The 26,449-nt window shown below is 56.2% G+C and overlaps 3 protein-coding genes across 9 annotated transcripts; all 3 read left to right on the top strand.

Moving 5' to 3' along the window:
• BCL2L12 (BCL2 like 12) lies at positions 1-9,174 on the top strand. 2 transcript variants are annotated; one of them, XM_063615738.1, is made up of 7 exons: positions 1-242; positions 858-972; positions 1,192-1,334; positions 3,031-3,117; positions 3,204-3,295; positions 4,633-4,905; positions 8,956-9,174. In XM_063615738.1, the coding sequence occupies exons 1-7, from the start codon at positions 77-79 to the stop codon at positions 9,004-9,006; spliced, it is 927 nt and encodes a 308-aa protein (XP_063471808.1). In that variant the 5' UTR covers positions 1-76; the 3' UTR covers positions 9,007-9,174. The 2 variants fall into 2 exon arrangements, with proteins under 2 accessions (XP_063471808.1, XP_055093311.1); XM_055237336.2 differs by lacking the exons at positions 3,204-3,295; positions 4,633-4,905.
• A 3,560-nt stretch (positions 9,175-12,734) lies between these two features.
• PRMT1 (protein arginine methyltransferase 1) lies at positions 12,735-24,254 on the top strand. Of its 6 annotated transcripts, none has more exons than XM_055237321.2 (11): positions 12,738-13,208; positions 15,768-15,821; positions 16,384-16,485; positions 17,816-17,971; positions 18,102-18,165; positions 19,823-19,965; positions 20,662-20,749; positions 20,830-20,945; positions 22,001-22,151; positions 22,509-22,630; positions 23,969-24,254. In XM_055237321.2, exons 1-11 carry the CDS (start codon positions 13,173-13,175, stop codon positions 24,050-24,052), a joined length of 1,116 nt encoding a protein of 371 aa, XP_055093296.1. In that variant the 5' UTR covers positions 12,738-13,172; the 3' UTR covers positions 24,053-24,254. The 6 variants fall into 6 exon arrangements, with proteins under 6 accessions (XP_055093297.1, XP_055093296.1, XP_055093300.1 ...); XM_055237324.2 differs by lacking the exon at positions 12,738-13,208 and adding an exon at positions 16,036-16,134 and having other exon boundaries at positions 15,768-15,825; XM_055237323.2 differs by lacking the exon at positions 12,738-13,208 and adding an exon at positions 16,036-16,149 and having other exon boundaries at positions 15,768-15,825.
• Positions 24,255-25,645: 1,391 nt separating this feature from the next.
• ADM5 (adrenomedullin 5 (putative)) lies at positions 25,646-26,375 on the top strand. Its single transcript, XM_055237346.2, is given in 3 exon segments — positions 25,646-25,729; positions 25,923-26,019; positions 26,022-26,375. Coding segments are annotated over 3 exon segments (489 nt in total). The 5' UTR covers positions 25,646-25,655; the 3' UTR covers positions 26,340-26,375.
• Positions 26,376-26,449: the final 74 nt, after the last annotated feature.

Raw genomic sequence — 26,449 nt, 5'->3', positions numbered from 1 at the left:
CCCGCTGGGCCCGGGGCTGTCCCCGCCCCTATGCCCTTTTTTGGGTTTCCGGCCAGAGGCATGCTGGGAGCGTCACATGCAAATTAAGCGTGTACCCAGCGTTCCGCCCTTCCTTCGTTGGGCCGGTTATCGACCCGGCCCAGTGCGCAGGCGCGGGAAAGTTGAACTAATAAAGTTTGTACGAGTTGAGTGGAGGAGACGGCAAATTGAGTGGAGGAGGCGGCGGTGGGGCCCCGGACCAGGTCAGCGGGGTGTTGACGAGGGGTGGGGTGAGGAGGGAAGAAGAAGGGGCCAGGATCCAGTAGTGGGCACCCCAGTCCCGCTTCTCCGACATCCAAGGGTCCAGGGTCCTCTAGATTCCAGCAGGAGTCGGAGATTTGGAACTACACCTCACAGCAGGCTGCGCGACGAAGAAGCGCGGACCGAGGGGAAGATTTGCCCTGAAACCTCCTGGGATTGGTAGTTCCCGATGCTTTAAGGGTTTCAGGAGTTTGGCATATGCCTCTTACAGAATCCAGGAGTTGGGGCGCTAAGCCCCTCCTTCCTGAGAGACCTAAGGGTCTGGGGCTCCAGTTCCTTTCTCTCTAGACTCAGGATTCTAGGACCCCAGCTCCCTCCTCCTTTAGACCCACGAATCTGGGCACCCAGCCCCACCACCTTTCCTTGGATCAAAGAGTCTTTTTCCTGATCCCTTTTTCGTCTGAGGACTCAAGAGTCTAGGTCCCAGACCCACACTCTCCAAAGGACCCAGGAGTCCAGGCCCTCAGCACCTTCCTTGGGACTCACAAGTCCTGGTCCCCAAGCCTCCACTTCTTGCTAAACCCTTGGAGTCCAGTCCCTAGCCCTCTCTCTCACAGGTGCCTCCATGGCAGGCTCTGAAGAGCTGGGGCTCAGGGAAGACACGCTGAGGGTCCTAGCTGCCTTCCTTAGGCGTGGTGAGGCTGCCGGGTCTCCTGTTCCAACTCCACCTAGGTAAGAGTAGTGGCCCTTCTCCCCCAGGGGCCAGCATTTGAGGCTCCCTCCTAACTCTTGCTCCTGGTCTCAGTCTGTCTCCTCTCTTTATATCCGGCTCTATTCTCTGTCTTTGGGGTTTTGGAGAGAGGTCCTCAGCGGGGGAGGGAGGGAGTTGGGGAAAGAGACTGCTTGCAGGGGATCTCTGGTGGGGTCAGTCTCTGAAGTCCTCCTCCCCAGAAGCCCTGCCCAAGAAGAGCCAACAGACTTCCTGAGCCGCCTTCGAAGATGTCTTCCCTGCTCCCTGGGGCGAGGAGCAGCCCCCTCTGAGTCCCCTCGGCCTTGCTCTCTGCCCATCCGCCCCTGCTATGGTTCAGAGCCTGGTAAGAGATTTCCATGATCATCCATGAAGCTGGCAGAACACGGGATAAGGTGCTAGTTTAAGATCACTCAGCTAGGGGGTGGCTGTGTGGAGTCTCTAGCACCAGCCTTCAGGACAGAACCGTCCTGTCCTCTCCCCTCCCCAATTAGATTTCTGTCAATTCTGTGGGTTGGCTTTCAGAAAGCATTTGGTCAATCTGGTTGTTGTCTCTTTCCTTCCATAACTACTTCCCTGCCCCTAGGACTTTTGTAGCCAGGAATACCCCTGATAGAGGGGCAGGAGGGCTGGTTTTCAATCACATCTCCCTGGCTGTTTTAGTTGCGTGACTCTGGGGAAAATGCTTTCTCTTCCCTGCTCTCCTGTTTTTCCAATAGCAGAGTAGGAATTGGGGAGGAGGTCACTGGACTTGATCAAGGTGACCCACAAGTTTCCTCGTAGGTGTGAACCTGGACAGACTGGTAATGGCTGCTGGGAGTGCTAGCTTGAAAAGGGGTTTACAGGTGGGGAGAGGAAGTGCTGTGATCAACTGGTGATGTCTGAAGTGGGTGAGGGAAGGGGGATACTAACAGTAGTGTCTTGTGTTTGCCTTCCTTGGATGAGATAATCTTCAAGGTCTAGTTGAGCTCTGACAGTCTTTTGGAGACAGATTCTTGCTCTGTCACCCAGGCTGGAGTGCAGGAGTGCAATCTCGACTCACTGCAATCCCCACCTCCTGGGTTCAAGCGATTCTCGTGCCTCAGCCTCCCGAGTGGCTGGGATTACAGGTGCATGCCAGCATACGAGCTGATTTTTGTACTTTTAGTAGACACGGGGTTTTGCCATGTTGGCCAGGCTGGCCTCAAACTCCTGGCCTCAAGTGATCTTCCCACGTCAGCCTCCCAAAGCGTTGGGATTACAGACGCGAGCCACCGCACCCGGTCAGCTCTGACATTCTTTTTTTTTTTGAGACGGAGTTTCGCCCTTGTTGCCCAGGCTGTAGTGCAATGGCCCGATCTCGGCTCACCACAACCTCTACCTCCTGGGTTCAAGCAATTCTCCTGCCTCAGCCTCCCAAGTAGCTGGGATTACAGGCATGCGCCACCATGCCCGGCTAATTTTTTTTTGTATTTTTAGTAAAGACGGGATTTCTCCATGTTTGTCAGGCTGGTCTTGAACTCCCAACCTCAAGTGATCCGCCTGCCTCAGCCTCCCAAAGTGATGGGATTACAGGCGTGAGCCACCGCGCCTGGCCCCAGCTCTGACATTCTAAGTCCAGTTTGAGGATCTCATAAAGTGAAAAAGTACAAGGGTTTTGGCATTTTTAACCAAGTTTTCTCACTGGGCCTCAGTTTACCCCATTATAAAATGGGAATCATGGCCGGGCTTGGTTGCTCATGCCTGTAATCCTAGCACTTTGGGAGGCTGAGGTGGGCGGATTGCCTGAGGTCAGGAATTCGAGACCAGCCTGGGCAACACAGTGAAACCCCATTTCTACTAAAATACAAAAATTAGCCAGGTGTGACGGCGTGCGCCTGTAGTCCCAGCTACTCACGAGGCTGAGGCAGGAGAATTGCGAGACTCCGTTTCCCAAAATAAATAAATAAATAAATAATAAATAAAATGGGAATAATTGCCACCTGCCAAGGTAGTTGGGGGAAGGAGAGAATCCATAAGTTTCCAATGTCCTGGAAACCTATCATTAACTCTTCTCACCCCAGGCCCAGCTACTCCAGACTTCTATGCCTTGGTGGCCCAGCGGCTGGAACAGCTGGTCCAAGAGCAACTGAAATCTCCGCCTAGCCCAGGTGAGGCACAGAGGAGCCCCAGAGAAAGATGGCGGTAGGAGGATAGCCAGGGTTCTGCCCCCAGCCAAATTCTCTTCTGCCTCCAGAATTACAGGGTCCCCCGCCCACAGAGAAGGAAGCCATACTGCGGAGGCTGGTGGCCCTGCTGGAGGAGGAGGCAGAAGTCATTAACCAGAAGGTGATGGGCATCTGTCCCACTCCTTGGCAAGGACAGGAGTTGCAGAATGGTGGGGCACTGGGATCAGAAGCTGAATCTGTATTTTCTTTGGATGGTCAGGTGGAAAGAGGCTGGGACAAGGTTTCAATGAAGGATTGAGGCACTTTGGGAGGCCGAGTTGGGCGGATGACTTGAGGTCAGGAGTTCGAGACCAGCCTGGCCAACATGGTGAAACCCCATCTCTACTAAAAATACAAAAATTAGCCAGGTGTGGTGGCGCGCTTCTGTAATCCCAGCTACTCAGGAGGCTGAGGCAGGAGAATCGCTTTAGCCCAGGAGACGGAGGTTGCAGTGAGCCAAGATTGCGCCACTGCACTCCAGCCTGGATGACAGAGTGAGACTCTGTCTTTAAAAAAAAAAAAAAGAATGGGCTGGGCGCGGTGGCTCACGCTTGTAATCCCAGCACTTTGGGAGGCCGAGGCGGGCGGATCACGAGGTCAGGAGATCGAGACCACGGTGAAACCCCGTCTCTACTAAAAATACAAAAAAATTAGCCGGGTGTAGTGGCGGGCGCCTGTGGTCCCAGCTGCTCGGAGAGGCTGAGGCAGGAGAATGGCGTGAACCTGGGAGGCAGAGCTTGCAGTGAGCCGAGAGCGCGCCACTGCACTCCAGCCTGGGCGACAGAGCGAGACTCCGTCTCAAAAAAAAAAAAAAAAAAAAGAATGGTTGAATGACAGGGGTATGCTTAGGATAGTACTGTACTGTAAATTAGTGGTTTTAATTGATTGTTAGAGGGGCATGGTCTAAATGCAGAGGGTGTGGCCATCAAAAACATTATCGACAAGAGACTGGCCAAGTTGGGGAAGTAAGGGAATGAATGTGGGGGTGGGGGAGTGGCTAAAATCTTACTGAGCGTAGAAGGGACCTGGCTTAGAATGTAGGGGAAAATGTACTACCAGAGGAGGCGTGGCTTGTGGCTGTGTCCTGGAATCTGATTGGCTTCGGAGCTTGGACAAGGTACATCGTCCTCTAATATTAATTGAATGGTAGAGGGCAAGATTGTTGTAGACACTAGGTTGGCCCCTGGGAAAGGCCACCAGGGGCATGGCTAGATTAACTCAGTTACAGTAGAGGTTGGCCCTGATGGCATGGCTTAGCGACTCACGTTCTAGGCCAGTATCCCAGGGGTAGTTTGGCAGAGACCCTAGAGTCTGGCTTGATTGGCTAATATGGATGAGGGGTGGCCTAGAACTTTAGCATCTAGAACGATCCTGAACCGGGAAGCCACGCCTCCCAGCCCCCTATTGGTTGGCCCCGGGGGCGCTGCTGACGCGGACCCTGCCTCTTCCACCCTACAGCTGGCCTCGGACCCCGCCCTGCGCAGCAAGCTGGTACGCCTGTCCTCCGGCTCTTTCGCCCGCCTGGTGGAGCTGTTCTGTAGCCGGGAGGACAGCTCTCGCCCAAGCCGAGCATGCCCCGGGCCCCCGCCTCCTTCCCCGGAGCCCCTGGCCCGCCTGGCCCTGGCCATGGAGCTGAGCCGGCGCGTGGCCGGGCTGGGGGGCACCCTGGCCGGACTCAGCGTGGAGCACGTGCACAGCTTCACGCCCTGGATCCAGGCCCACGGGGGCTGGGTGAGCCGCTGAAGCCTCTCTCTCCGGGCCTCACTTTACCCAACTGTCATGTGATAGAGGAGGGGCGGGGACTTCTTAGGTTCCTCTCAGACCTCAGGTATTCTCCCAGCTCCACTGCGTTCGTTCTGTGTTGAGCCCTTGCTGTATGCCAGGACTGCAGCGATGAGTGCGGACGCTATGCTTGGCGTCAACGACTGGGTACGCTAATACTGTAAGCGTGAAACCAATGACTGAGGTTACTCAGGGAGAGGCCAGACTAGGTGGCTCATGCCTGTAATCCCAGCACTTTTGGAGGCTGAGGCAGGAGAATTATTTGAGGCCAGGAGTTCAAGACCAGCCTGGACAACATAGTAAGACCCCATCTCTAGAAAAATTGAAAATAATTAGCCAGGGTCGGGTGCGGTGGCTCACACCTGTAATCCCAGCACTCTGGGAGGCCGAGGCAGGTGGATCACCTGAGGTCAGGAGTTTGAGACCAGCCTGGCCAACGTGGTGAAACCCTGTCTCTACTAAAAAAAAAATACATAAATTAGCCAGGCGCGGTGGCAGGTGCCTTTAATCCCAGCTACTGGGGAGATTGAGGCATGAGAATCGCTTGAACCTGGGAGGCAGAGATTGCAGTGAGCTGAGATCACACCACTGCACTCCAGCCTGGGCGACAGAGTGAGACTGTGTCTCAACAAAATAATATAATAATAAAAACCGGGTGCGGTGGCTCATGCCTGTAATCCCAGCACTTTGGGATGCTGAGGTGGGTGGATCACTTGAGGTCAGGAGTTTGAGACCAGCCTGACCATGGTGACATCCAGTCTCTACTAAAAATACAAAATTAGCCGGGCATGCCTGTAATCCCAGCTAGGGAGGCTGAGGCAAGAGAATTGCTTGAACCCGGGAGGCAGAGGTTGTAGTGAGCCGAGATTGCACCACTGCACTCCAGCCTGGGCAACAAGAGCGGAACTCTGTCTCAAAAAATAAAAATGTTTAAAATTAATAATAATTAGCAAAGCATGGTAGCGCACACGTTTACTCCCAGCTACTCAGGAGGCAGAGGATCCGGGAGGATCACTTGAGCCCAGGAGTTCAAGGCTGCGGTGAGCTATGATTGCACCACTGTACTCCAGTGTGGGTGACAGAGTGGGATCCTGTCTCAAAAAATAAAGTAGTAAGGCTGGGCACGGTGGCTCACGCTTGTAATCCCAGCACTTTGGGAGGCCGAGGCGGGCGGATCACGAGGTCAGGAGATCGAGACCACGGTGAAACCCCGTCTCTACTAAAAATATAAAAAATTAGCCGGGCGTGGTGGCGGGCGCCTGTAGTCCCAGCTACTCGGAGAGGCTGAGGCAGGAGAATGGCGTGAACCCGGGAGGTGGAGCTTGCAGTGAGCCGAGATCGCGCCACTGCCCTCCAGCACTCCAGCCTGGGTGACAGAGCAAAACTCCGTCTCAAAAAAAAAAATTGGGACGCCGAGGCGGGCGGATCACGAGGTCAGGAGATCGAGACCACGGTGAAACCCCGTCTCTACTAAAAAAAAATACGAAAAAATTAGCCGGGCGTAGTGGCGGGCGCCTGTAGTCCCAGCTACTCGGAGAGGCCGATGCAGGAGAATGGCGTGAACCCGGGAGGCGGAGCTTGCAGTGAGCCGAGATTGCGCCACTGCACTCCAGCCTGGGCGACAGAGCAAGACTCTGTCTCAAAAAAAAAAAAAAATAGATTAGTAGTGCTACCTCAAAGGGTCGCTCTGAGGGTTAAAATGGGGTCAATCTGGGAAGCCCTCTGTGCACTGCCTGGCATGCAGGCATTTTGTTGGTGAGGTTATATGGCTACCTGCTGCCTTTCCAACAGTGCCTGTCAGGATGCCCTCCCGGGGAACCCCCTGCCTCCGTCCTCTGCTCCTTCTGGTGGGTTCTGGTTTCACCCCCAATGAGGCCTTCCCAGGTCCCCATTGACAATCACAGCCACCTCCACACCCTCCCACTGCCCTCCTTCCCCCTTCCTGCTTTTCTTTTCCTTCCATAGCACTTTGCGCCTTCCAACAGATGGTGGAATTGACTTGTTTTACTTCTCTTCTGGTTTATTTTTCTTTTTTTTTTTTTTTTTTTTTTGAGACGGAGTCTCGCTCTGTCGCCCAGGCTGGAGTGCAGTGGCGCAATCTCGGCTCACTGCAAGCTCCGCCTCCCGGGTTCACGCCATTCTCCTGCCTCAGCCTCTCTGAGTAGCTAGGACTACAGGCGCCCGCCACCACGCCCGGCTAATTTTTTTGTATTTTTAGTAGAGACAGGGTTTCACCGTGGTCTCGATCTCCTGACCTCGTGATCCGCCCGCCTCGGCCTCCCAAAGTGCTGGGATTACAAGCGTGAGCCACCGCGCCCGGCCCTTCTGGTTTATTTTTCTTTGTTGGTGTCTCCCGCCTCTAACACATCAGCTTCAGAAGACCCAGAAGTCTTCCCCTCTCCTTTTCTTACTTTATCTCCAGTACCGGTTTCAGAGTTGGATTGGGCTCCAGCATGCTGGCCCTGTGGCTTGGCGACTGTCGCAGTCTCCCTGAGCGGCACTCTCCCCCCTGGTCCAGTGAGCACGGTCTCATTTACCTGCCTTGGGGGGTCCCTGTGGGTATTCACTGAGAGTGGGACACAAGCCAGGCTCTGGATGGAACCGGTTTCCCTGGCAGGAGCTGGTTAAGTGTGTTTGGGGAGCAGGGAGGAGGAGGCCAGTAGGGCTGGAGTAGGGTGAGCGGGCGAGAGATGAGAGGAGAGGCGCCGGGCCAGCCAGGACCCTGTGGTCACGGTGAGTGAGAACTCGGACTTTGACTATGGGTAAGCCAAGGTCTCTGAGCAGCGGAGGGACAGGCGCTGATTTAGGCGCTAATGGCGCCCTCTGGCGGCCGCCTGGGGACCGACTGCTGGGGGCGAGGGCAGAAGTAGGGGCACAGGGAGGAGGTGAGTGGATCTGACCCAAGTTGGGAGCAGTGGAGAATGCTGGATTTAACTTAGCGGTGAAGCTGACAGATTTGGCTAATGGGCCAGATGTGGGGACAGACTAAAGGATGCTGGCCCGAGCAGCTGCAGGGCGACATCTTAAGTTCCCCGAGATGAGGAAGGTGTGGGGACGGGGGCGATGGGGGTGGGGAGCAGTCCGGTCTACAGTAAGATCAGAACTCATAGCACATGTTGAGGGAACTGGATATAAGTGTTGGGCTCAGCAAAGAAGCTCGTTTATTTTATTTTATTTTAAGTTTTGAGATGGAGTCTCACTCTTTTGCCCATACTGGAGTGCAATGGCACGACCTTGGTTCACTGCAACCTCCACCTCCTGGGTTCAAGCGATTCCCTGCCTCAGCCTCCTGAGTAGCTGGGGTTACAGGCGCACACCACCATGTCCGGCTAATTTTGTAGTTTTAGCAGAGATGGGGTTTTGCCATGTTGGCCAGGCTGGTCTCAAACTCTTGGCCTCAAGTGATCCACCCGCCTCGGCCTCCCAAAGTGCTGGGATTACAGGCTGAGCTACCACGCCTGGACAATTTCTTAAAAAAAATTTTTTTAAGTAGGATTGATAGCAGATGAGTTTTCTCAGTGGGTCAGGTCCTCTGCCAGGGATTTCAATGGAATTATCCCATTTAAACCCACTACAGCCTCATGGGGTTCTTATTATCCTCATCTTGTGGGGGCAGAGAGGGAAAGTTCCCAGCATGCAGAGTGTTTGAATCTGGATTTGTACACGAAGCCACGACTCTGAATTCTTCAAATCCCAAGACTCTCTTTCCCGTCTCTGACTCTGTTCCCTGACTCTTCACTCTCTCTGGGTCTCTGTCTAACCCCACTCCAGTGCCCTGACCCTCCTCGGGCTCATCCTTTCCTCCTCCTGCTAGGACCCTGTCCCCCTCATCCCTCTGCCCTTCTGTCTGGGTCTCTGTCCCCTTCTCTGGGTGTCTGTCACCCTCTGCTCTCTGGTTCTTTGCCTTCCCGTCTCTGATCTCACAGGGCTGATGTGGACGCTGCTGTATGGGGGGAACACCTGCCCTGCTCACAGGGCTCTGCCACTTTTCCCTTCCAGGAGGGCATCCTGGCCGTTTCACCCGTGGACTTGAACTTGCCATTGGACTGAGCTCTTTCTCAGAAGCTGCTACAAGATGACACCTCATGTCCCTGCCCTCTTCGTGTGCTTTTCCAAGCCTTCCTATTCCACTCAGGGCTGTGGGGTGGTGGTTGCCCTACCTGTTTTTGCCAAAAATAAATTGTTTAAAACTTTTCATATTAAAAATGTTACAAAGTATTCAATTGTCTGTTCTTACACTTGAGAACTAAAGTTCTAAGGAGAGGAGATTTGGTTCAGAGATTTCTGTGGCTTACACAAATTGAGGAAAGAACCAGTTCATTCATTCTAGAAATATTTATTTGCAGCACCTACAAGAGCCTGTCTCCTGGACATGTAGCATATTTGAGAGAATATCTGTAAATATTCCAGCAACTTGCATTTTTTTTTCCTATTGCACGATCTGGTTATTCTAGCTAATGCTATATGATGGTCATGGGATCTTTCCAGCGAGTTCCGCAGAAAGGTACACTCTAACTTCACCTGTGTCTAGGACACCACCCTCTTCTTGTTTTTCTCCTCCCATTGCTCCTTTCAAGTCTCTCTTGCTGGTTTCTCATCTACCTGCAGACCAGTGGTTTGTCACACACACCCCCCCACCCTCCCCTTTTTTTTTGGAGATAGAGTCTTGCTCTGTTGCCTATACTTGCACTGTTGTATAGATACAGTGGCACTATCATGGCTCACTGCAGCCTCAACCTCCTGGGCTCAAGTGATCCTCCCACTTCAGCCTCTCTAGTAGCTAGAAGTAAAGGCATGTGACACCACGCCTAGCTAATTTTTAAAAAAGAATTTTTATGGGAGGCCGAGGCAGGTGGATCACTTGAGGTCAAGAATTCAAGACCAGCCCGGCCAACATGGTGAAACCCCATCTCTACTAAAAATACAAAAATTAGCCGGGCATGGTGGTGGATGCCTGTAATCCCAGCTACTTGGGAGGCTGAGGCACGAGACTCGCTTGAACCCGGGAGGCAACAGGTTGCAGTGAGTTGAGATCACTCCACTGCACTCCAGCCTGGGCAACAGAGCGAGACTCCGTCTCAAAAAATAAATTGTAGAAATGGGGTCTCACTTATGTTGCCCAGGCTGGTCTCCACCTCCTGGGCTCAAGCAATCCTACCTGGGCATCCCAAAGTCCTGGGATCACAGGCATGAGTCACTGTGCCTGCGTGGTTTGTCTCCTTTATAGGGCCATATCCCCCTTCACAGAGTAATGTTTGTAAATTAATAAAGTGAAATGTACATACAGGATTACAAACCGAACCAATTACAATTGATCCTCAGTATTTGCAGATTATTTGCAAATTTGCATCCTTGCTACAAAGTATTCATACCCCCAAAATTTTTTTTTTTTTTTTTTTTTTTTTTGAGACGGAGTCTTGCTCTCTCCCCCAGGCTGGAGTGCAGTGGCGCGATCTCGGCTCACTGCAAGCTCCGCCTCCCGGGTTCACGCCATTCTCCTGCCTCAGCCTCCCGAGTAGCTGGGAATACAGGCACCCACCACCGCACCCGGCTAATTTTTTGTATTTTTTTAGTAGAGACGGGGTTTCACCGTGTTAGCCAGGATGGTCTCGATCTCCTGACCTTGTGATCCGCCCGCCTCGGCCTCCCAAAGTGCTGGGATTACAGGCTTGAGCCACCACGCCCAGCCACCCCAAAAATTAAGGCAGTGCTTTTGTGGTGTTTTGGAGGGCAATGCTTATGCACAGAGCTGCAACAAGCTAAAGACCTGATGTGCATATTTGCAGCTGGGCTTCTCTTGCTTCAGCTCAAACACTGGAAACAAATGTCCTTTTCTTGGTTTGTTTAGTGCCACGCTTTTCAATTTTTTTTTTTTTTTTTTTAAGTTAGAGTCTCAGTCTGTCGCTCAAGTTGGAGTGCAATGGCTTCATCCTGGCTCACTGCAACCTCCACCTCCTGAGCTCAAGCGATTCTCCTGCCTCAGCCTCCCAAGTAGCTGGGATTACAGGCGTGTGCCACCAGTCCTGGCTAATTTTTTTATTTTTATTTTTATTTATTTTATTTTATTATTTTTTGAGATGGAGTCTCGTGTCGCCTAGGCTGGAGTGCAGTGGCACCATCTCAGCTCACTGCAACCTCTGCCTCCCGGGTTCACGTGATTCTCCTGCCTCAGCCTCCGGGGCAGCTGGGACTACAGGTGCCCGCCACCACGCCCGGCTAATTTTTGTTTTTTTAGTAGAGACGGGGGTTTCACCATATTGGCCAGGCTGGTCTCGAACTCCTGACCTTGTGATCCGCCCACCTCGGCCTTCCAAAGTGCTGGGATTACAGGCGTGAGTCATCGCGCCCGGCCTAATTTTTTTTTTTTTTTTTTTTTTGAGACAGAGACTCACCCTGTCTCCCAGGTTGGAGTGCAGTGGCGCGATCTCGGCTCACTGCAAGCTCCGCCTCCCGGGTTCACGCCATCCTCCTGCCTAGGCCTCCACGCCTGGCTAATTTTTTTTTTTTTTTTTTGAGACGGAGTCTCGCTCTGTTGCCCAGGCTGGAATGCAGTGGCGCCATCTCAGCTCACTGCAAACTCCACCTCCCGGGTTCACGCCATTCTCCTGCATCAGCCTCCCGAGTAGCTGGGACTACAGGCGCCCGCCACCACGCCTGGCTAATTTTTTGTTTTTGTATTTTTAGTAGAGACGGGGTTTCACCGTGTTAGCCAGGATGGTCTCGATCTCCTGACCTTGTGATCCGCCCGCCTCGGACTCCCAAAGTGCTGGGATTACAGGCGTGAGCCACCGCGCCCGGCCTAATTTTTTGTATTTTTAGTAGAGACGGGGGTTTCACCGTATTAGCCAGGATGGTCTCGACGTCCTGACCTTGTGATCCGCCCGCCTCAGTCTTCCAAAGTGCTGGGATTACAGGCGTGAGCCACTGCACCCGGCCGCCCGGCCTAATTTTTGTAGAAATTTTTAATAGAAATGGGGGTTTCACCATGTTGCCCAGACTGGTCTCGAACTCCTGACGTCAAGTGATCCGCCTGCCTCTGCCTCCTAAAGTGCTGGGATTACACCCGTGAGCCATTGCGCCCGAACGCTATTGGAAATTTTAAGTCTCAGGCGTTTGCCAGCGGCATGCCAGAGAGTATGGCCTGCGCCGAGGCCCAGAAACCAAAGAGCGAGCTCATTCCGGGATTGGAGAGAAGTATGAGCGGAGGGAAGTAGAGGGATCGGGGAGAGGAGGGACAGGACCCACGCATTCGGCCCTTTGCATTCAGCTTCATTCAACTAGGAACTTTTTCTGCAAATCAAGGAAAGCTTCCCGGAGGAAGTGGTGCCTAAGCTGCGCTCTGATTCACGTTTAGAAGCTGACCAGACAAAGAGAGGTGGGCGTTCCTGGCAGGGGGAGGGACTTGGCAAAAACCAAGTGGCTTGAGAGGGGTTGATGGTTTTAAAAAACTTGGAATGATTATGTCAAGGGTTAGGGATTTAATGTGTTGACGATGAACTCCTATTCCTCACTTGCTTCGGGACGCCAGCTATGCCCTTCCTCTCTCTGGGCCTCTCGCCGATTCCGTTTTTCCCCCAGGTAATGAGCACAAGCTCCCTTTTTCCTCCAGACTCCCCCCGGGTTGGGAGGATCCACCGAGTGGACGAGGAGTGATAATTCCTTTGAGCCAATCGTTGGTGCCTGAAGCCCCGCCTTCTTCCCCACGCGTGGGCCAATTGCCGTGTTCCCCTTGAGGCCGGCCGCTAGGCGAGGGTGGGCCTAAGGCTGCGTAACGTCACTTCCGGATAAACCAATGGCAGCGATTAGGAGGCGGGTCGTTTTGGTGATGGACAGGTGTTTCAAGACGCCCCTTTAGCGCGGGGCTCCCCGGGAAGCTTTGAGGCGGTGCTGGGTGTAAAGGGGAGGGCAAGCCTGGTGGATTCTGCCCAATCACCAGTCGCGCTTCTTGCAATAGACGGGCAGTTTTCCCCATCCCGGGTCGACTTGAGGGGGCGGGATTCTGGACGCCAGAGTTGGCAAACCCCTGACCTATGATGGACGTATTCCCCAGCCAATTACTAGACGGTATTCTCAGACGGGCCGCCTCCATTGCCAATGAAATCTTCCAGCGGGGTCGTGGTAGGCGGGCCGTGGACCCTCTGGTATAAGGCGGTCCCGGGGGAGTGAGGAGAAAGGGGGGGTCTTGGAGGCCGGAGGAGGAGTAGGTGCGGGTGAAGATGGCGGCAGCCGAGGCCGCGAACTGCATCATGGAGGTGAGCGCTTGGAGCGACGCCGTGGGCGGGGGGCAGCTTTGGGTCGGTGTTTCACGCCTCCGTGGTGGGGAAAGGGCTCTAAGTTGGCGACATGGGGTTGGAGGTCCCCCGCCGCACACGGGGGCGCAGCACGTTCCACATCCGGGGATATCGTTTGAGGTGACGGATCCCTAGCTTTCAAGGGCCTTCGGCATCCGGCCTGGCGGAGGGTCTTATCCCCCCTCCCACGTGGAGGAGGGCCGGGGGCGCTTCCGGCCAGGCCCCCACGTGGCCGCGGCGCGGTGGGTGGGGAGGGGGTGTGCCAAGTCCAGTGGCCCGGCGGGCTCCACGTGCGGGACAAAGGCCCCGCCCCCGGCCGGGGAGGGGCGCCCGCGGGGGGGGGCGAGGAGGGGGTCCGACCCTCCTGACGTCCCCAGCCCTCCTCCCCGGGGACCTGGGCACACGCCGTGGGGTGGGATCGACCTGGGGCTCTCCAGGATGAAGGGAGTCTCTTGGGAGGAGCAGTGCTTCTCAGCCCTTTACAACCTCCTTCCGAGCTCCGGGGGCATCTGTTGGGATATCGGCCCCGGTTTTGTGCGTTCTGGGTTAGGGACTGGAGGAAAACCAAGAGTGGGGTCCCCCGCCGACCCCGTTTCCCCTCCCAGAATTCTCCTCCTCGCCCAGGGCTTTAGGAGTTGGGGGATGGGGCATGCCCCTGTGACCTCCCTCTGGGTGGTGGTGGGGCATCGAGATCATTTTCCCATTAATAAGCGCCGTGCACCCCCTTGTGGCCATTTCTGGGTGTGTGGGAGGGACATCTTTTTCATGGGGCGTGTCCTGAAGCCCACCTCCCGTCGGATTTCTTCCTGGCGGGCGGAGGGAGGAGGGTATGTCCGCTGGGAAGGAGTTGTGGGAAATACGTAGGCTGAGAGCTTTACCCTCTACTGGAGCCCTTTATCTCCCCCGGGCCTTTGTGAGGGTGGGAGATGACCTCCCCCTTCCTGAAGCCCTGTGCAGGGGTCCTGAGCCCCGGGGTCCTGAGAGTGGGTGCCTGAAATGGTTTCGAGTGAGGTTTGGTTCTCGTGCAGCCATGTGGGGGAGGTTTCAGTCTTGCGTTTCAAGCCCTCTGGGGCTGGGGTTGCCTGGCGGTAGTTTTCAGTTGTATTGAGAAATGGGCCCCAGTGGGAAACCCCCTCAGCACCTTTCTTCTTATAGGCATCCCCGCTGGCTTGGGAGAGCTGGAGGGAGGGTGCTTGGAGCCTAGTAGGTCATGGTCTGTGACGTGGCCCTTCTTGGAGACTTGAAAAGTGGTCACATCTGGAAGAGATGTAATCTGATGGGGCCTGTGTCCTTCCATCCCTTACCTATGGCATTGGCTGGAGGGGCAGGTCAGCTCTCAGCTGTCAGGATGCAGCTCCCAAGGGTCGCTATAATGACTTCCCACCCTCTTGGCTGTCTCCTGCACCTGGGGCTCTATGGGTGGAGGAAATAACTTTCCCAGAGGTGGCCTCAGGCTTGGCCGCACCTGGAAGTCTTCAGGGCCTGGGATGGGTGTCTGAATGGGGGCGATGGGCTGACTCCCCAAGCCATATTTTTTTTTTTTTTTTTGAGATGGAGTCTTACTCTGTCACCCAGGCTGGAGTGCAATGGCTTGATCTCGGCTCATTGCAACCTCCGCTTCCCGAGTTCAAGCGATTCTCCTGCCTCAGCCTCCTGAATAGCTGGGATTACAGGCATCCGCCACCAGGCCCAGCTAGTTTTTGTATTCTTAGTAGAGACGGGGTTTCACCATGTTGGTCAGGCTGGTCTCAAACTCCTGACCTCAGGTGACCCACCTGCCTCGGCCTCCCAAAGTGCTGGGATTACAGGTGTGAGCCACCGTGCCCCCAAGCCACTTTCTGGAGTCCTCTCATTCTTAGAGGGTCCAGGAGCTGCCCATCCTCCCTGGGACCCTACCTTTGTGGGCAGAGAGTCATAAGGGAGGGGGTTGGTTCCAGCTGGTTTTGTTTGGGGCTCCTGAGTCCAAGGCAGGAGCTGGGGTCTGGGGTGCTAGCTCTGGGGAAGTACCCGTGTGCCACACCTCTATTCTGGAATCCTCTCAGACATGAGACTGGTTTGCAGAGGTGGCAGATGCCCTGTGGGCATACCCTGCCAGCCCCGCTCCCTCCTGCTATTCATGGCACCCTAGGATAGGGGTGTGTGTGTCAGGAAGTGTCACCTAATCTGGGGGAGATTAGGTGATGAGAGGGAGCGACAGCTGGTGGTGGCGGGTGCCAATTCCCCTTCCCTGGATGGGGGAGGAGTGTGGTCAGCTGCCTGGCCAGAGAGGGGCAGCGTGGGGGTGGGCTACCATCTCTCCAGCCACAGCTGGGATAGGAGACCCCCTTTCTTCTCCCCTCACTTTTCCCATCCCTTTCTTAAACACTCCACCTCATTACTTGCCCCTTTTGCCACCACTCCCCACCAAGAAGAATTGCTGGAAACCCACCCCCCACCCCCGCCAGAGCCCAGGTCCCGCCGCCCAGCCCTCCCACAGCCACTCCCAGTAGCTAATCCTTTCTCCCTGTTACTCTCTCCTAGAATTTTGTAGCCACCTTGGCTAATGGGATGAGCCTCCAGCCGCCTCTTGAAGAAGTAAATATCCTTTTGTGAGACCCCTCCCCACCCCGACCTCCACATCAATATATCTTGCCACACATCTGGCCCTTTCTTGAGGTCTAACCATACCCCTCTTGCTTCAAACCAGTTTACTCCAGGCCCCCAGACACTTAGTAGCAACCCCTCCAGGTTCACAGCCCCCGCTGGCCTCCCCCAGTATCGCGGCTACTTCCTTAACTCCACCTCCAACCCCCCTTTGCCCTTCCCTGTGTCTGCCCCCATTTTCCTTCCCCTCCCCTCCCCAGCTGTGGGCTGAGCTAGAGACGGGGTCAGAGAGACTGGAGAGATGGTAGGCGTGGCTGAGGTATCGGGGTGCTCCCCTGGATGGTGCTCTGGGGGGGTCCTGGAAGTGGAAAATGGGGTTGTTAGGTTTTGGGGTTCCTGGGGGGGGCAAGATGGCAGGCGGGGGCTGTAGGGTTGTCATGGTATGATTTTGGGGGTTCTGTACTACTCTTCAGGGAAAAGTAGGGACCTGGAGGTTTAAGAGGCTGTGGGGAGCCCCCAGATCTGACCCATGATCCCATCGGCCCCCTCCCAGGTGTCCTGTGGCCAGGCGGAAAGCAGCGAGAAGCCCAACGCTGAGGACATGACATCCAAAGATTACTACTTTGACTCCTACGCCCACTTTGGCATCCACGAGGTCAGTGGGGACAGTCCCCAAGGCCCCAATCTTAGCGAGGGTTAAATGTTGGGGAAGGGGTGGAACCTGTTTTCCCACGCATGCGCACTGCTTCCCCTGGCAGCAGGCCGCCCCTCTGCCCCTCTGCTGCGCACCCCCTAGGGTCTCCTCGCCAAGCCGTTGCCTTGGAGACCGAGGTTAGCCTGAATCTCTGCAGGGGCCTCTTGCCGAAGGCTGGGGTGGGAGAGCGCATGCGTGCCTGGGGCCTTAGCCAGAGGTCGGGCAGGGCCCGCTGGTCTCTGCTGCCCTCTAGTGACCGGCGGTGGGACTGCGCCCCGGCTGCTCCCGCCCTGACACCTTCTGCACCCTTGAGATCTAACTGAAGACACTGAAATCCCAGTACGAAGCTGGGGTGGCATTCTAAGGAATTTTCTTTTCCCCCGAGGCCTTTTTCATAAAATTGTGGCAAAATATGCATAAAATTGCCATTTTTTTATTTTTAGAGACAGGGTCTCGCTCTGTCGCCCAGGCTAGAGTGCATTGGTGCAATCATGGCTCACTGCAGCCTCGACCTCCCCGGCTCAGGCGATTCCCCCCACTTCCACTTTCGGAGTAGCTGGGACCACAGGCGTGCGCCACCACGCCCAGCTGATTTTCTTATTTTTCTGTAGAGATAATCTTGCCTTGTTGCCCAGGCTGGTCTCAAACTCTTAGGCTCAAGTGATCCTCCGGCTTTGGCCTCCTGAGGTGCTGGGATTACAGGCGTGAGCCACTGCTCCCAGCCTGAGGACTTCTAAAAGCCAGGGTTCACTGGTTCTTAGGTAGCAGTGGTGAAGCGTGGCCAAGATTGGAGTTTAGTCCATCTAATCTGATTTTTTAAAAAGGGAAACTGGCTGGGTGCGGTGGTTCACGCCTGTAATCCCAGCACTTTAGGGGGCTGAGGTGGGAGGATCACCTGAGGTCAGGAGTTGAAGACCAACCTGGGTAATATGATGAAACCCTGTCTGTATGAAAAATACAAAAATTAGCCGGGCATGGTGGTGTGCACCTGTAATCCCAGCTACTTGGGAGGCTGAGGCAGGAGAATCGCTTGAACCCAGGAGGCGGAGGTTGCAGTGAGCTGAGATTGCACCATTGCACTCCAGCCTGGGCAACAGAGTGAGATTCCATCTCAAAAAAAAAAAAAATAAAATAAAATAAAAAAATAAAATAAAATATATAAAAGGAAAACTGAGGTGCATGGAAGAAAGCGAGAGGGCTGAGCTCTGGCCCTCCGAGCTCTCAGGACACGCTGTTCTCCAGCTGGGGATATAGGGCCCCTCACGGCGTCTCTGTGCCATTCTTGCCCTAGGAGATGCTGAAGGACGAGGTGCGCACCCTCACATACCGCAACTCCATGTTTCATAACCGGCACCTCTTCAAGGACAAGGTGGTGCTGGACGTCGGCTCGGGCACCGGCATCCTCTGCATGTTTGCTGCCAAGGCCGGGGCCCGCAAGGTCATCGGGGTGAGTCTCCGGGGCGGCCAGGCGGGGCCGGGCCTGGGGGATGGAGGGGGGCCCATCAGGGCTCAGGGATTGGACAGAGGTGATGGGGACAGGGGATGGGTCTCACCCTCCCTTCTTCCTGGGCCCTCAGATCGAGTGTTCCAGTATCTCTGATTATGCGGTGAAGATCGTCAAAGCCAACAAGTTAGACCACGGTGAGCCCAGAAAGAGGATGGGTTTGTGGGAGTGGAGGGGGTGATGCCCTGCTTCCCCAGGGCCCTCTGAAGAGCAGTGGGGTCTGTGGATGGCCACAGATTCGCAGCTCCCAACCCATGGTCTTTTGGGCTGCCGGCCGCCTGAGAATCTGAGTGTCAAAATCACAAGCTTAGCACCTCAGTCTTAAAATTAGGGCAAGAAGCACTCTCTAGTTTCTTGAATGAGTAATAGAGTCACGTGGTTGGCCACTGAAGGCCCACAGTGAGAAGCCTTCCCTGTTTCCCAGCTGCCCTCCTCTGAGTTTAACCAACACTAACTTCCAGAGAAGTCTGGACCTACAAACACATACGTATGTAAATGCGTTTACATTCTCGCGCATAATTTTCACGCCAGTAGCATTTCGTACCAGCCTCTTGCCCTTGGCTTCTTACACCTGCTTGTCATGTTATGTAACACTTTCCAGGATGTTGCGGCATTCGCTGTTTTCCACCATCACAGGTACCTTCCCAGCATTTTCTTTTTTTTTTTGAGACGGAGTCTCACTCTGTTGCCAGGCTGGAGGGCAGTGGCACGATCTCAGCTCACTGCAAGCTCTGCCTCCTGGGTTCAAGTGATTCTCCTGCCTCAGCCTCCCAATTAGCTGGGATTACAGGTGCCAGCCACCACGCCTGGCTAATTTTTTTGTTTTTTTTTTAGTAGAGACGGGGTTTCACCGTGTTAGCCAAGATGGTTTCAATCTCCTGACCTCGTGATTTGCCTGCCTCGGCCTCCCAAAGTTCTGGGATTACAGGCATGAACTTTTTTTTTTTTTTTTTTTGTATTTTTTTAGTTGAGACATGGTTTCACCATGTTGGCCAGGCTGGTCGTGCACTCCTGACCTCAGGTGATCCATCCACTTTGGCCTCCCAAAGTGCTGAGATTACAGGCGTGAGCCACCGTGCCATCCTGAAGTGATTTTTTAAAAGAGATTATTATAATAAATGCACGAGTCCATTTGAAGCAAATTCCCACTGTGATGTAATTTTCCCGGTAAATGCGTCTGCAGGTGTCTTATCTAATAGATAAAGCCTGTTCTGAGAATGCGACTATGCTGTTACTTCTTATATCAAGCCCACCCAGTTAAAAACAAAATCGTGGCCGGGTGCGGTGGCTCACGCCTGTAATCCCAGCACTTTGGGAGGCCGAGGCAGGCAGATCATGAGGTCAGGAGATCAAGACCATCCTGGCCAACACGGTGAAACCCTGTCTCTACTAAAAATACAAAAAATTAGCCGGGCGTGGTGGTGGGTGCCTGTAGTCCCAGCTACTTGGGAGGTTGAGGCAGGAGAATGGCGTGAACCCGGGAGGCGGAGCTTGCAGTGAGCCGAGATTGCGCCACTGTACTCCAGCCTGGGCAACAGAGCAAGACTCCGTCTCCAAAAAAAAAAAAAAAAAATTGTAACATCACCTGATACCCAGTCCACATAAAATTTCTGCTCCTGCCTCAAAAATGTCCAGAACGATGTATGAATTTTAAAACAGAGTTAGAAGGGTTCATGGCTTCTGCTCACCCAGTTGTCTGAACTGAGTGGGGTCCCCGGGCTGTAGCCCCCGGGGGAGGTGAGGTGAGGGGCAGGCCTCCTGGGGGCTGATGTGGCCGCCCTTGTCCGCCCGCAGTGGTGACCATCATCAAGGGGAAGGTGGAGGAGGTGGAGCTCCCGGTGGAGAAGGTGGACATCATCATCAGCGAGTGGATGGGCTACTGCCTCTTCTACGAGTCCATGCTCAACACCGTGCTCTATGCCCGGGACAAGTGGCTGGTGAGGCCCCAGCGGGACAGGTGCAGCTCGCGTGGGCTGGGGTCCAGGCAGAAGACGAAAACCATGCTCAATTTTTCCCACAGACGGGACTTACTATGGGGGCTTGACTGCAAGGTGTTAGAAGGCCACAGCCCGAGCCAGGTGTGACAGACCCTGGAGGGAGATGATGCGATGTAGGAGAGGTCGTAAGAACAGGAAAACCGTAGTAGGACAATAGCCCAGGTCCTTAGGCCCCAGCAGGCCTCCCCGGGAGAGGTGAGGTGACCTAGAGCTGGATGAAGCATATGGAGGGACGGCCAGGGCAGGTGTGCCCTTACTGCGTGTGGAACAGCAGGGAGGCCCGTGTGGAAGGAGGGTCTAGAACGGCAGCAGGAGGAGGAGTGGAGGTGAGGGGTGACAGGGCGTGTGCAGATTTTGTGGAGCCTTATGGGACCCTGTGCGACTTTGCTTTTCCTCTCAGAGCAGCCAGGGAGGGAGGGTCTGAGGATCCCCAGAACCTCCGAGGGACAGGAGCTGACTGAGGTGCCCCTGGGTGCCCTCTGGCGGCCGTGTGGGAAATAGACCAGGGGGTGAGGGGTGGCTGCCGCTGTGACATGAGGGTGGCTCAGACCAGGGCAGGAGGCCACATCTCGGAGGCAAGACTCAGGGTAGTGTTGCCAGGCCCCACCCTTCATGCCTCGCCCTGCCCCTCTGTAGGCGCCTGATGGCCTCATCTTCCCAGACCGGGCCACGCTATATGTGACGGCCATCGAGGACCGGCAGTACAAAGACTACAAGATCCACTGTGAGCGCGGCCCGGGAGCTGGCGGGCGGGGCCCCGGGTGGGCTGCTGGGGGCTCACCCCCTCCCTGCCTGCCTCCCCAGGGTGGGAGAACGTGTATGGCTTCGACATGTCTTGCATCAAAGATGTGGCCATCAAGGAGCCCCTAGTGGATGTCGTGGACCCCAAACAGCTGGTCACCAACGCCTGCCTCATAAAGGTGAGGGGGTGGGTATGGCCAGGTGCCCCCTGGGTTGAAACCAAAGAGAGGCCATCACCTGGCCCTGGCGTGGGACTTTGGGGCCCAGAATGTTGGCCTGAGGTCTCAGAGCCTGATCTGCCAGCCAGAGGTGGTGCTAGAGGCCCAGGAAAGACACTTCATCCTTTAAATATCTTGTGAGCGCTGCTGTGTGAGAACCATGCTTGGCACTTGGTGTCCGGCGGAGGAAATACCCAAAGTTGGCAGCTAAAGCCCACAGCCCATGCACGGAAAGGCAGGACCCCAGGGCGATGAGCGGGTGCACATACACGCGGGCCACTGCAGAAGAGCACGGGGCCAGGCTGGGCTCCGAGATGTGCCTGAGGTCCCAGCTACTTGGGAGGATCACTTGGGCCTGGGAGTTCAAGGCTGCAGTGAGCTGTGATCACATCACTGCACTCCAGCTTTGGTGACAGTGTTTTGTTTTGTTTTTTTCCTTTTGTTTTTTTTACTTCTGAGACCCTGTTTAAAAAAAAAAATACGGCGACGAGTATTTGTTGAGCTGGGATGTGTGAGCCAGGTGAAGCTGGGTGGCTGACCGGGGGTTCCTGTCGGGGAGGAGGAAGTTGTTGAGTGGGGGAGGAGAGGAGACTAGAGGGGCAGGGACCCCACCCGGGCCACCCTCCTGAGAGCCAGGGGAACTGGCGCAGGGTTTTAGGTTGGCATTTGGGTTGCCGTTTGAAGCCGTCACGTTGGTGGAGTTGTCAAGGGGTTGGGGAGAGGGTGGAGTGGGGCGCCTGCATTCCAGGAGGTCTGGACAGAGTTAGGGTGGCGCTGCCACGTTTGGGTGTCAGAGAGAAAGGAGCAAGGAATCTGGGCTCGAACCCAGGCGGTTTATTTGAGAGCTGGATAGGCAGGATGAGGAGTGAATGAGGAGCTGAGGCTGGGTGCCAGTGAGGGAGGACCAGCAGGAAGGGGACAGCGAGGTCACAGGCCCTCTGGGAGCTTAAGGGAGGGAGGAGGGGATGAAGCGATGTGGGGACACATCCTGGAGCTCACCCTCTCCTGTCCTGCAGGAGGTGGACATCTACACCGTCAAGGTGGAAGATCTGACCTTCACCTCCCCATTCTGCCTGCAAGTGAAGCGGAATGACTACGTGCACGCCCTGGTGGCCTACTTCAACATCGAGTTCACGCGCTGCCACAAGAGGACCGGCTTCTCCACCAGTGAGGCAGGGCCCACAGGGCTGGGGGCCGTTCCCGAGCCAGGGCCGAGGGGCACCCATGTACTGGAGGGGGTGACAGAAACGGGCAGAGGGAGCCATGGGGACACGCATGTTCCAGTTTGAGCTCTGCCATGTAGCAGTCACGTGGCCTTGGGCAAGTAACCAGAGTGTGCAGTGCCTCAGTTTCCTCATCCACAAAAGGCTGACACAGTCCCTGTCTGCAAAGCTCAATGACAGGGAGGTGACTCACGGACAGCAGTCTCATCAGCTGTCATGGGGGTGGGCATTCCAACAGAGGGAACGCAAGGGTGGGGTGGGGACAGCAGGCCGAGGCTGGCTGACCCGCCTGCGTCCCCAGGCCCCGAGTCCCCGTACACGCACTGGAAGCAGACGGTGTTCTACATGGAGGACTACCTGACCGTGAAGACGGGCGAGGAGATCTTCGGCACCATCGGCATGCGGCCCAACGCCAAGAACAACGTGAGGCCCTGGGCAGCTGGGGCAGGGAGCGTGGAGTGGGGGGGAGGAATGGTGGCAGCCGGGGTGGGGGATGGGGGCAGCTGGCGGGGGCGAGCCCCTCAGCCTCATGCCTGTCTACACAGCAGGATTTCTTGAGCATTCACCGGAAGCTGGGCCTGGGGATCCAGGCCAAAACCCTGCCCTCCTGGTGCTTCCACTCTAGATAAGGGGCTCAGTGACATGGTGATGCCAGTTGGAGGTGACCTCTGTCAGGCTGGGAGCAGGGCAGACAGGTGTTGGCGTGCGTGGGCTCCAGGGCAAGAGGCAGCACCCAGTAGAGTGCGCGGGGTTTTCTAGCCCAGCTGGGAGGCATGAGAGGAGAAAGGCCGCTTTTTGTTTCCTGCTCTCCTTTCTTTTTCTTCCTGAGCACCTGGCAGGAGCTGCCATCACCTGAGATCAGGGGGTTTCCGGGGGAGCTGGGGGGCTTCTCGGAGAGAGGATCTGGGCAGAGGTCCAGTGTGGTGGGTCTGAGCAGGCAGGAGGATGGAAGGCCTGGAGCCTGGAGTTGCCGGGAGTGGTCTGGGCTGGAAAAGTGGGTCCCGGCCCATGGGTGCGAGGGTGGGTGGCACTCAGGGCAGTGATGGAATGTGGACCCCGGGACACCCACGAGCCCGTGACAGCAGCAGTTGTCAACTGGGCAGTTTTACTGCCCTCCCCCCCCTCCGAGGACGTTTGTCACTGTCTGTGGAAACATTTGTGGTTGTCACTCCGGAGAAGGGGTGCTCCTGGCATCTGGTAGGTAGGGGCCAGGGGGCTGGTAAACGTCCTGCAACCACAGGACCACCCCCTACAAAGACTCATGCAGCCCCCTGGGACCGTGGCGCTAGCTGGGAACAGATACTGGAGAGGGAGGGGGAGTCCTGGGGCGTTGGCGACTTTGTCTCGTCTTTATGTGCTGGAGGGTATGGGGGGAGGAGGGGAAGTGGAGGCCGCAGGCTGGACCATTGGTTTCACTGGAACGTTTGCCTGAGGATGAAGTGGGCTTGGGAGGGGTTTTGTTTTTTATGAAAGAAGCAATCGCTGCATTGCTCATGGGAATCATCTTGATGGAGAAATCCAAGGGCAAGGGACAGCAGCTGGGCTCTGCTCCTGGGTGAGTTTAGTAGGCTTGGGGGTGTCCATGTGGTGCTGTCCCTTGGCAGGGTCAGGGCAGCTGCTAGGGTGGGACCAGCAGTTGGGGTCTGCATCGTGGAGATGGGCAGGAAGCCGGAGCCCGGCGCATTGTCGCATGGCCTGCCTGCACCCCCCTGCCACCACCTCCTGGTGGGTTCCGCCCTCATGCCCGGCCTCTCCCTGCAGCGGGACCTGGACTTCACCATCGACCTGGACTTCAAGGGCCAGCTGTGCGAGCTGTCCTGCTCCACCGACTACCGGATGCGCTGAGGCCCGGCTCTCCTGCCCTGCACGGGCCCAGGGGCTGAGCGTTCTTAGGCGGTTTCGGGGCTCCCCCTTCCTCTCCCTCCCTCCCGCAGAAGGGGGTTTTAGGGGCCTGGGCTGGGGGAATGGGAAGGGCACATCGTGACTGTGTTTTTCATAACTTATGTTTTTATATGGTTGCATTTACGCCAATAAATCCTCAGCTGGGGTCTGGCTTCGTTTCCTGGGGGCAAAGGAGGTTTGGGGTTCCCTTCGCAGGTACTGCAGTGCCAGCCTCAGCAGTGGGGGGACCGGCCTTGGCACCTGCTGGTGGCTGCCATTCTGTGGCTCTGCGTCTCCCGTTCCCCGTCTCTAGGCCTCTTGCTCCCCTTCCTTGGTTCCTTCTCAGGGTCCCTGTCCTCCACAGCTGTCTCTCAGGGTCTTTGTCCAACTCTTTTCATTCCCCTCCTGGGTCTGCGCCCCTCCCCTCTGCAGTACCCCTGTGTCCTGCCTAGTAGGGGGTGGGGGTGGCTTTCCAGCACAGCCAGCCCTCAAGTTTCCCAGAACAGTCTCCCCACCTCCCCCCAACACTCAACATTGTTCCTCCCTGGCTGTTTTTTCCTGTTTGGGTCCCTCCAAGGCCCAACTGTGCCCAGCCCTCTGCAGCTGGGGACACAGAGTGGGTTGGGGGTGTATGTTTGGGAGGATAGAATTTCTTGTGGGGGAGTGGCCCTGCTTCCTACCCTAGAATGGCTTGGGGCCTAGGGCCTGGGGACTCGTCCTCCATTGAGGTCAGTGGGAGTCGCAGCTGTAAGGTGGTCGGGCCTACCCATCTTACAGAGGCGAAGACGAGGTCCCTCTGCCTCTGCTGCAGACATGGTGTCTGCACCCACCCTTCCACCCTCAGGGCCTGGCCACAGGGTACTGGGTCCCCCACAATACTGTGCACTCGACCTGGTTGACCCAGGACACCCTCCATGTTGACACAGCCCTAGCTACACCTGCTTCGGTGCAACTGGAGCCCTCACTGGTGGGTGCCTGACATCTCGGCCTTTTCTCTTCCGGAGGGGCGCTCCTCTGTGTGTTTGGGGTCTCCCTCGCTCCACACCCTCCAGAGGGCCGCATGTGCACTTGCCCTGCATTGCCTGGCCCCCGAGGCTCCAGGGTCTCAACTGTCTACTAAACGGCTTCCCGACAGGGTGAGGGTGAGGTCGCATCTACAACCAGAGCCGGCGCTTCCCCGCCTCCACCCCTTTTTGTGGAATCCCGCTGCTTAGCTACCTGCGGGTGTCATTGGCCCCTCCCCATTTCCCCACGCTTTAAAGGGGGTGAGTTTGCAGCCCCCACAGACCTCCCAGGGGGATAGACAGCAGCTGGTGTGACCCCGCACACCCAGTGAAGGCTCTGGAGCCGCGGTGCGGGAAGCGGGGACCCGGGTTCGAATCCTGCCCCTCTGGTGTGGTGCGGCCTCTTCCCACAGACTTTTGGCCTCAGTGTTCCCCGCCTGGGAAGTGGGGACCGGCCCTGGTACCTGGCTCCAGCACTGCACCCAGAGGCGATCAGCCCGGTGCGGGAACGGGGCGGGGTGGCTGCAACTCCGGGCCACGGATCCTGACCTGCCCTGCCCACGATGACTGTCCACATCCTCATCCTGCTGTTGCTCCTCGCCTTCTCCGCCCAAGGGGACCCGGACACTGCAGCCAGGTGAGAAACCCCGGTGGCAGCAGGGACAGGGCGGGAGGGAGACCGTAAAGGGTGCGCGCCCCCTCCCGGCCCGGAACGGGCAGGTGATCTGCAAGCCTCCCCGCTGGTCTTGGAGTGCTTGGGTGCCCACCTCCATCACGCTCCATCTCTCAATTCAGTTTGAACCCGGTTTTCTCTCACGCTCCCTCTCCAGGCGAGGCCAGCACCAGGTCCCCCAGAACCGCCGGCACGTCTGCTACCTGGGCGTATGCCGGACCCACCGCCTGGCGGAGATCATACACTGGATTCGCTCTGCCTCCACCAAGGAGCCCTCGGGGAAGGCCAGCCGCGAGCCCCAGGACCCCTACAGCTATGGGCGGCGCGAGGCGGAAGCCCGGCTCGGTTCCCAGGATTCCAGCTTGCAGCGAAGGGGCTAGCGCAGTGCCCAGCTCGCTGGGTGACCTCGGGCACGGCTCGTCCCCTCCTCGGCTTCAGTTTGCCTATCTATATATTGGAGCTTCTACCCCACATTTCTTCTCCCCTAACTCCAGCCCCTGAAACCGTCTTCCCCAGTCCCTCCCCGGGCTTGGACCTAGAAGCACACGGGACCAGGCTGGACGAAGAACACTGACGCCCAGAGCCAAATAAACAAGAGTTCTGTGTGTCAGTCTCTGCTTCTCTGTACCTATTTCGACCTCTCATTCGGGGCTGGGTCTCTAATATATCCTTCTCCATTATCCA

Source organism: Symphalangus syndactylus, chromosome 13 (genome assembly GCF_028878055.3).
Source record: "Symphalangus syndactylus isolate Jambi chromosome 13, NHGRI_mSymSyn1-v2.1_pri, whole genome shotgun sequence".
NCBI lineage: Eukaryota > Metazoa > Chordata > Mammalia > Primates > Hylobatidae > Symphalangus > Symphalangus syndactylus.
Note: the sequence above shows the minus strand (reverse complement) of the source record. Positions and strands in the feature narration are given on the sequence as shown.